The sequence below is a fragment of the Etheostoma cragini genome, chromosome 12 (genome assembly GCF_013103735.1).
Source record: "Etheostoma cragini isolate CJK2018 chromosome 12, CSU_Ecrag_1.0, whole genome shotgun sequence".
In the NCBI taxonomy this organism is placed as follows: Eukaryota; Metazoa; Chordata; class Actinopteri; order Perciformes; family Percidae; genus Etheostoma; species Etheostoma cragini.
Genome location: NC_048418.1, coordinates 21,839,885 through 21,850,279, shown reverse-complemented (window position 1 = coordinate 21,850,279; position 10,395 = coordinate 21,839,885). Strand labels below are relative to the sequence as shown.

The 10,395-nt window shown below is 42.2% G+C and overlaps 1 protein-coding gene across 1 annotated transcript in view; it reads right to left on the bottom strand.

Annotated features, from left to right (window-relative positions):
* Positions 1 to 10,395, bottom strand: part of LOC117954095 (epidermal retinol dehydrogenase 2-like) — a 31,556-nt gene that overhangs the window by 18,611 nt on the left and 2,550 nt on the right. The window contains exons 2-3 of the mRNA XM_034887599.1: positions 6,620 to 6,947; positions 47 to 104 (exon numbers count right to left, since the gene is read on the bottom strand). Coding sequence (XP_034743490.1) covers positions 47 to 104; positions 6,620 to 6,940 — 379 coding nt within the window. The 5' untranslated portion in view covers positions 6,941 to 6,947. The remainder of the gene's footprint in view (positions 1 to 46; positions 105 to 6,619; positions 6,948 to 10,395) is intronic.

Sequence of the window (10,395 nt, the reverse complement as noted above, 5' to 3'; positions counted from 1 at the left end):
ACCGTCTTCTCAATCAGGGAATCAGGAGAATCCATAAACTTCTTGCCTGTCACGATCCCAGCATTGTTGACCAGAATGTTGACGTCACCCACCTCTCGCTTTACCTGCATGGAGTAAAGGAATATGTCTGTCATGTATGATGCAATCCAATTAAGTAAAAGATATTCCCAAGGACAGACAGAGCTCCCGAATATGTACACTTTTAATCAAGCACCACCATTCTAGCGATATGTATCGAACCATAACAAACTGGAATATAACCTTGAATATACAGTGGATAAACATGAATCATTTAAAATGTATATGCAGAGGCATCTATCTGGCATGCAGATGAAAGATTGAATACGGAAACCTGTAGAAGTCTTGTATGATTTGTATAGTGTTTAAAAAAATGTCCTATCATGTTTTATATTGTTTTTTTATGAGAAAATAAAAAAAAAAAAATTGTTCTATGAGAACAGGTCTTAGATTGTGGGTTATTCATGTTGGGGGTGTACACAGGCATGTGTACGTATTTGGGCGTGGATAAGTTTATTGCATATTGCAGATCAATATCTGATCATCCTAGTTTGGACCAATCAATAACATGTCTGCTGCTTTTTTACTATATGCAAGTCCTTTTAAAAGACAGTAGAATGTGTCTCGATCTTGTCGTCAGTAGTGGTGCATTGCCAGACCTTCCTTTACAGCGCTGTGGAAGGAAAATCTGGTTAGTCCACACAGCATTCTGGGAAAAAACGTGTTCTGGTTTATTGGCATTTCTTTAAACCAATCACAATTGTCATGGGTGGTGCTATGCGCCAGAAACAGCTATGGTGCTGCTGCAAAATAGTCTATGGAAGGAACTTGTTATGGTGGAATATGTGTACGTTCAATGGTTTTTTTAGTGGTGCAAGAGAAAACAATAAATTCAAGTTTTTCCCTTTGTTTTAGTGGAAAGAAGTACAATTAGATTAGGATATTTTTTAGATTGAATTATTACTTTATGTTATCATTATTATTATTACTTCAACTTATGGGGCATTCACACCAAGCACACAGGTTACCCATTCACCTTTGTGAATAAATAGGAATCCGTTCATTTTTCTCTATACTCAGTATCCACTTTTCCCTTTTAGACATTTTGGCTAATGAGGGTGTAAAGGCAGTAAAGAGTACAAAAGTAAGCTGGTGGCCATTTTAAATGTACAAGAAAGAAAGAAATTTATACATAAAACATACATAAAAAATGCATACATACAATTTATGACCAAACTCTTTAGTAGTGAAGCTGGTGACTAACAAATTGCACCAATTTTAGCTATTAATACAGCAAGGATTCATTTTCAAAGAACTATTCTTTGAGTACAAAATACTTCTGATGCAGCATTTTACAAGAATTTGTCTAGTTTAGACTACTTTGTTTTTGTAGAACTTGGAACTTGGCATATTTTAGCCTGCACAAGTGCATCAGTGTCAGGCGTCAGGTCCTGAGTAGCAGCCAGTTTCAGAATGTCATTTAAGTGTTGGTGTGTAAGCCTTGAGCGCAGTTTTGTTTTATTGATGTTTATTACAGAGAAAACCTGTTCACAAAGGTAGGTAGTCCAAAACATGCACAAAACGTTTGCAGCTAGGGCTGTTAATTTAGGATACCCCGGCAGGAGATACTGGTAAAATGTGTCCAAGTCCACTGAGGCAAATGTGTTCTTCAAATTTGTATCACATTGCAAATCAATTATTTCTAATTGGATGTTGACGGGCACATCAGAAGCTTTGACTGTGAAGGGTGAGCTAATTCTGTCTTGAGTTCACCAAAGACCTGAGACGGTTTCTCAAACTCCCACAACAATCCTGAAATCTGGTCTTTGTACCTTTTCATGCCAGCGTTAACGACAGTTGCATTTACATCTCTTAGACAGGGGAAATTAGCAGGGTCACCACATGCCAGCTGTGTCTCCCACAAAGTCAGCTTCAAGTTGAACGTAAGTATCCTGTCATAATACTGTGTGACAACTTTTTTGTGGCCTTTCAACATTTGGTTCAAATTATTAAGGTGCTCTGTAATATCCACCATGAATGCAATGTCCTGCGGCCATTCCAGAGATTGTAATTCCATCACTGGCTTTCCTTTTGTCTCCATAAACTGTCCAATTTCCTCTCGTAGCTCATAGAAACGCTTCAGCACAGCGCCTTGGCTTAACCATCTTACTTCAGTGTGGTATGGCAGGCCATGGGAAATTTTATTGTCACTGAGAAGGCAGTCAAACTGACAATGACTCCGACCTCCGGCACGGATGAAATTAACAGTTCAGACAACCACCTCCATGACGTGATCCATTTTTAATGACTTGCAACATAATGCCTCCTGGTGCAAAATACAGTGAAATGTCCAAAAAACGTCTCCTCCATTTGCGGCTTGTACTTTCTCTCTGAATTTTGTCACAACGCCTGCTTTTTTTCTAATCACTGATGGCGCGCCATCTGTAGCCACGCTGACAGCACGCAAGCAGTCTACTCCGACTCTTTCCAGCGCACAAACAAGAGAGGTGAAAATGTCCACTGTTTTTGGGGTGTCCATCATAGACACCAACTCAAGGAACTCCTCTGTGACGGCCAATGTCTCATCAACTTCACGAATAAATACAGCCAGTTGAGCAACGTCTGTAATGTCAGTGCTCTCATCAATTGCAGCAGAAAATGCAAGAAAATGCATTCAGTTGGCTGTCTAAATCTGTGGACAGTTCCCAAATCCTCTCTGCAGTAGTATTCCTCGTCAGGCTGATGTTGGCAAAAGCTTGTCGCTTCTCTGGACATACGGGTTCTGCAGCCTTTACCATGCTCCGAGTGAAAACGGACTGCTGTTTCTTCAGACCAGTTGTCCTTGCAAGCTGTCGTATTTTTCACCATGCTGAGTTTCATAGTGGCGCCGAATATTATATTACTTAAACACGGACAGATGTTGCATACACACCAAGCACACAGGTTACCCATTCAACTCTGTGAATAAATAGAATTTATAGTCCATTTTTCTTGGAAAACTCTACACTCAGTATCCACTTTTCTCTTTTTTGACAAAGACATTTTGGCTAATTAGGGTGTAAAGGCGAGTACAAAAGTAAGTAGATGTATCGTAGTAGTCACTGAACATTAGCTGTGTCTATCTCAGCATTGTTTTGTCTTTTTCTTCTTCTTTCAGCTGCTCCATGTCTAACGCAGTACGCCCCCTAGCAGACAATGTAGGAATAGCAGTTTATCAAAAAAAATTCTAGTTCATGTAAATTTTTCACTTTCAGATTTATTCTGCGGGCCAGATTAAACCCCTTGGCGGGCCGGTTTAGGCCGTACGTTTGACACCCCTGCCATAGACCGTTATGCTTCAGACACAACACAGACAGCTGTGTTCTGCAGAAGTTCTCTGACGACTCTGCCATTGTCGGCCTCATCACTGATGACGCCGACGCAGAGTACGGAGTGCTGACAGAGAACTTTGTGGACTGGTGTCAGCAAAATCACCTCCTGATCAACACGGGGAAGACCAAGGAGAGGATGGTTGATTTTCGCAGACGGCAGTCTGCTCTCTCCAACTCCAATGATCATCCAGGGAAGTAACATTGAGAGAGTGGACACTTACAAGTACCTTGGTGTCCAACCTGAACAACAAACTGGACTGGACTCACAACCCAGATGCTCTCTACAAGAGGGGTCAGAGCAAGCTGTACTTCCTGACAAGACTGAGGTCCTTTGGAGTGACAGGGCCCCTCCCAAAGACTTTCTATGACTCTGTGGTGGCGTCAGCCATCCTCCATGCTGTGGTCTGCTGGAGCAGCAGCATCACTGAGTGGGACAGAAAAAAGGTGGACAAGGTGATCAAGAGATGCAGCTCTGTCCTGGCTGTCCTCTGGAATCAGAGAGGGAGGTGGGAGACCGAAGGGTCCGGACTAAACTGACAGCTATGCTGGTCCTTGAGTCCCAACCACTGCACTACACTCTGTCAGCCCTGGAGAGCAGTTTCAGTGACAGGCTGCTCCACCCCCGCTGTGTGAAAGAAGATACCACAGATTTTTCCTTCCAGCGGCTGTTAGACTGTACAATGAACACTGTTGACTCTGTGCAATATATTGCAAAATTTTTCATTTGGGCAATTTTGCTGCAATTTACTAATTCATGTGTTATTATTGTATAATACAGTTTTTTGTATCTTGTACACTTATCCATCTCTTATACACTTATCTATCTCTGTACACTTATCTATCTCCGCTCTTACCTTTGCAGTTGCAAACTGCAATTTCCCCACTGTGGACAAATATAGGTTTTCTTTCTTATCTCTGTAGCGGAAAGAAACGAAAATTCGGCCAAAAAGAGTGACATCTGCCAGAATTTCCTGGTTGCAGCTGAACAATCCTGGAAGTGAAACGCCGTGGATAAAGACTACGTCTTCACAAACCCAGAGAGAGGTTGATGTCTTCTACCCTTTCAGCAGGATTAACATATGTGGCTACTCCGGGCAGATGGATCCAAGCATTTTGAAACTCAGGCAGTCTGAAATTACAGTGACCTGAGTCACAGCTAAACCACATGTTTTTGTCTGGTGTCACAGGTGTCTGCTGGACACTGACAAGGTATTTTACACTGATGTTGGCAGAGATAATCTTGGCTGGAAGCCATCTGTCCCACGCACAGGATCCTGTTCACAATCTAACAGTTACCTTGTCAGGTAATGTCATGATGTGCTGGGGAATCTGTTAAATAGCTCTTTGACATATTGATAAGTTGAGTTATTCATTGTTTATTCATTCAGTTTTCAGCTTGTGAATCAGTACTGTGGTCTCAGTAGTTTTTCCTAGTGATTAACGCCATGATTAATCCCATTTTGAGATAATTGTCCGATGCCTCCGCTCACAATGCTGATAAACAAACTGTCTGCGGCAATTACAGTATGTGCCTTGTTTATTATTATTAAATAGCTGTATTTTATCAGATAAAAACAAACAAAAGTTAGACAACAATTATACATATAGTAGAACAACAGCCATTATAAAGAAATATCTTTCATGATGTCCTCCATATCTTAACTGGTAGCCCACTGATTTTGGTTTAACAACAGGATAGACTGATGTCTGAAAGATTTCTTGAGCTTGTTGTGTCTGCTGGAAGGAAAATGTTCCCTATTTATAAAAATATGTTTTGCTTGTGTCAACCCTCTTTTAAATCTCTTTAGCAGATAAAACTGCAGCCAGGTACTGACCAGCTGCACTGTTTAATATTCCTGTTTGATGAATATATCATTAAAAGACCTTTTATTTTGCATAATTCTAACTTGCCAACTTCCCTTTGTGTTGCAACGACCCTGGGCCATGTAACGACAGAGCATCGATGGCTATGAAGTGTCTGTTTAAACAGTTGTGGGTTAACCAAAAGTACCAAACACTGAAAGTGAACTACATTCATTGCTGCCATTTCCTGAGCAGTAAGCCACGTGCACATCAGACCGTCTGGCACACCCCCGCTGCTGAAAGACTCATTCACGCCTTCATCTCCTCCCGACTGGACTATTGCAACCTACTTTTCTTTGGCATCAGCTCTACCAACATCAACCAACTCCAACTGGTCCTAAATGCAGCCACCCGCCTCATCACCTACTTCAAATCCTGGAACCACATCACTCCAGTCCGAAAACAACTCTACTGGCACACCGGATCACCTATAAATCCTGGTCCTCACCTACAAAGCTGTCCACCATCTGGCACCCTCATACCTCACTGACCTCCTCTTACCCTACCAACCCTCGCGGTCTCTTAGATCAACCTCACCCGGTCTTCTCTGCATCCACAAGTCCAAACTCTTCAGTTTTGGGGACAGAGCCTTCTCCAGGGCAGCTCCCAGGCTCTGGAACTCTCTCCTATATAAATGTGTTATTATTATTATTATTATTATTATTATTATTACACATGATCAGAAGTTAAACCGCCAGGTAGATCGCAAAGCATAGTGCCGGGGCTTTGGCAAAACGCAGGTACATGTCATCATTCTGGCCTTGTCAGCGACAAAGAGGTCAAAGTTGTAATAATTAGAACTGAGAAAAAGTTGGTGGTTCTATCCCTGGCCCTGCAGTCCCATGTCAAAGTGTCCTTGGGCAAGACACTGAACCCCGAGTTGCCCTCGATGCTGTGCATCGGAGTGTTATAGTGTGTGAGTGTTTATCTGATGATCAGGTGGCACCTTGTACGGCAGCCTCGGCCACAGTGTGTGAATGTGCGTGAATGGTGAATGTTTCCTGTACTATGTGAAAGCGCTTTGAGTAGTTGTTAAGACTAGAAAAGCGCTATATAAATACAGCACATTTACATTTACTTGTCTCTACAGCTCTTTCCATAGAAAAACAATGGCACAGCCAGCGCAGAGTGGTTTTACCAAAATTGTATCTATATATGAATACTAAACAACGAGTAGATTTATCAGACCAAAGGATGGCCAAAATAACTTTCTGGCGGCTGGCATGCCCCAACGACAACAGATGGTAATAAACTACAGAGGCTAGCCAAGTACAGCAAGGGGCACATGGTACTTGGAAAAAAGATAGAGTTAGAGTTGTAAATAGTGTCATGGATGCCATGTTGTTCAGATTTTCAAGGAACCTTACCTGGTCAGCCACTCTGTAAACCTCGTTCTTGTCACTGCAGTCACACAGATAGTAGTGGACTCTGCTGGCTCCACTCTGCTTAGCCAGTCTAGCAGTTTCCTTCATCCCATCCTGGTTAATATCCCACAGCACCAGCACAGTGCCCCGAGCCGCAAACTCCTTAGCCATGAGGCGCCCGATCCCGCTACCTGCCCCCGTGATCAGCACCACCTCACCAGCGATGCTCTTCTTCTTCGTGGGCACAAAGATGTGGATGAAAGATTCCACATTGTACCAGAGGGACAGCAAGAGGACTTGGATCGTTTCCAGGAAGAAATTCATGATGGAACTAGGAAGGAAGGAAAAGAAAGAGGACTCAGAAAGAAGTATACACAGTGAACTCAAGTAATAAGGGGGTGAGTTAATGGTGATTGGGACAGTTTAGGAAATGTCTGCCTTGTGTAGGTTTTATTTCCATAAATTTGAAGCATTTGCCCTACAAATGACACATTCCTGTAATACTGAAGGTGTTGTCTACACAAATGACGAGGGAAGGTTATTTGATATACCAAGGAGATAGGAATATAGGAGGTAGCATACCCTTTTGTATACTTTGAGTGACTGGACAAGACAGTGTAGTATTTGTTTAGGCTGCGCAAGCATTTTTAAAGTGTTCATATGATTTCTTTGTGTGCATGTTATAGTTTTAAAAAAGTTTTTAAAGAGCCCATAGTCCACCTCAAAGGGACTTCCCATCAACTCACCAATGCAAGGAAAGATTTGGGTGCACCTAAATTTTGTACTCGTGCACCTAAATAAAAATGTTAGGCGCACCAGTGCAATCAAGGCAAAATGTTAGCCTGGAGCCCTGTTAATGCACAATTAAATTCACAGTTTGATATCCCACATGCACAATGCTTGTTTCCTATTCATCAACATGAATTTAGACTCATGTTCATTTCTGTTTAACAATATTAATAAAAAGTTTTAAAAATTGTCAACGAATTAAAAAAATCCCCTACCCCGAGCTTTCCCTTTTGCTGGTTTCCAGCATCTTTTTCCTTTGTGACACTGTACTTTGCTATACATTCAACAGAATAAGGGCAAAGGGGTGGCAGCAGCTGGGGTGGCAGTAGCTCAGTCCATAGGGAGTTGGGTTGGGAACCGAAGGGTCACTGGTTCAAGTCCCCGTGTGGACCAAAAAGTGTGGATTGGTGGCTGAAGAGATGCCACTTCACCTCCTGGCCACTGCCAGGTGCTGTTGAGCAGGGCACCGTACCCCCCCCCCCAACCGCTCAGTGCGTTGGTTCAGCTGGCAGCTTTCACTCTGACATCTCTCCATTAGTGAATGTATAGATCCTGAGCATGTGTGTTCAGGACTGTGTGTGATTACTAACAGAGTGTAAATTGTAATTTCCCCAGTGGGGATCAATAAACAGATTAAAAAAAAGAAAGATCAAAGCCAACTGTAACGTGATTAGGGTAAACTTGGTGCTATTGCTAACTGGTTTTGCTAGCTAGATAGTCTAGTTAGCGAAAACCTGGCAAAACCCAGCCAACATTTTTTGGGTTGATTTAGCAGTCCACGCACATGAAAGGTTGGGAACCACTTATGTAGAGCATACAATGCTATCAATGGGTTAATAATTTTCTTTATTAGCAAAGACTTTTAAAACTGTCCCAATTGAAACATTGTACAGATTTTTGTTTTTTGCAGTAGTACATCATGTTCACATTTCCATTAAAGGTTTGTCTGATGTGGTGGTGAGTGGTACTGGGGCCCCACAGGGGACTGTGCTGTCTCCTTTTCTGTTCACCTTATACACCGCAGACTTCCAGTACAACTCAGAGTCATGTCACCTACAGAAGTTTTCTGATGACTCTGTAGTTGTTGGGTGTATGAGGGATGGAAAGGAGAGAGAGTACAAAGCTCTGGTGGATGACTTTGTGGAGTGGTCTGGTAAGAACCACCTGCTGCTGAACGTGGATAAGACCAGAGAGATGGTGATTGATTTTAAGAGGAAGGGAACGGCTCCACAGCCCCTTTGCATCCTGGGAGAAGATGTGGACATGGTTAAGGAGTACAGATACCTGGGTGTCAACATCAACAGCAGGCTGAAGTGGAAAACCAACAGCACGGCTGTTTCCAAGAAGGGGATGAGCAGACTCTATTTCCTGAGGAGGCTGAGATCCTTCAACGTGCGCAACAGAATGATGGAGATGTTCTACCAGTCTGTTGTGGCCAGTGCTCTATTCTCAGCATCGGACCCAGAAACACAAACAGATTGAACAAACTGAGCAGGAAGGCTGGCGCCGTGATCGTCTGCAAACAGGACACTTTTATAGCTGTGGTGGAGAGGAGGTCACTGAACAAACTGTTATCTATCATGGATAACCCCGGCCACCCTCTCCTACCCCCCCCCCCCACTGGTCCAACAGAGGAGCACCTTCTCTAGGAGGCTCCAACAGCTTTGTTGTTGTACGGACTGCTCCAGAAAATCATTCCTACCACAGGCAATACATAAAACCTCATCACTAAGTGGTAGATAAAACTCACGGACAGTGACCGCACTAATTTTAACTTGCACAATATTTACGTACAATATTTGTTATCTACAGCTTAATCAATAATAGTTAAACAGTTGTACATATTTATCCCCAGCTTGTATATATTTTAAATTATTTGTTCTTATATTGTATCCTGTTATTTCATGTAGCATATACTCTCTATGTGTTCTGTGCGTCTGATATTTTGCTACTGCAACACCAGAATTTCCCTTTTTTGGGATCAATAAAAATGTATCAATCTTACTTGCTGTGTGTCAGCTGCTCATTGTTTGCCTTCTTCTTGATAGAAACGCTAAAGCAGAAACAGGAAACCCAAGGCGTTGTAAATGTGGCGTTGCTTCTGTCACTCCCTGATGTAAGCCGAGTGCAGATTTGAGTTACGCATGCGTCACATTGCGACAAGTAGCATAAAGCATGCCAACGTTAGATTTCTGTAATGTCAATACAGTAAAAATGGACCTACTTAACAAGTTGGTTCACTGCTCGCTACAAGTTAGCAATTAAACAACAAGGTTATCACTTGAATGCCGTTTTGAGCTAATGTTAGCAATTAAACAATCATAGATAGCTAAAACGTTTTTGAAATGATTCTCATTTTTTTTATTGTTTGTAATGAGAGAAGTTTATAAATTTCATGGATTTCTAAAAACGTTTTAGCTATCTATGATTGTTGGATTGCCAACGTTAAACGCCATTCAAGTTACAGCCTTTGTTGTGTTTGATTGCTAGCTTGTAGCAAAGTGACATATGCGCGATTCAAATCTGCACGCGACTTACATCGGGGAGTGACAACTCCATTATTTCTGAGACCAGAAGTGACGGTGAGTTTCAGGTAATTCTGTCCAATAAATAAGCCACCCTGGACCGCGTGAGTTTACAATGTTTGGTGCGTTTGAAAACATGCAGTGTGAAAGCAAACCAAATGAAAAATGCAACAATGTTCAACAAACTTCAGCCAGAATTACCGAGTCCACCGAACTATAGATATGAAAGCGCCCACGTTATAGGCCTACCACAGAGACCCAGCAAACAACCCGGTCCTAACGGTACCGGAACACACGTTTGAACGGACACTACACTAGTAACATGCCAAGGGATGTAATATTTGTATGCTACACAGCTGCAGTACTGGCTTTACTCTAAACGTAACAGCAGTGGGTACGGAAAGTATTCAGACCCCTTTAAATTTTTCACTCTTTGTTTCATTGCAGCCATTTTCCAAAAATCAA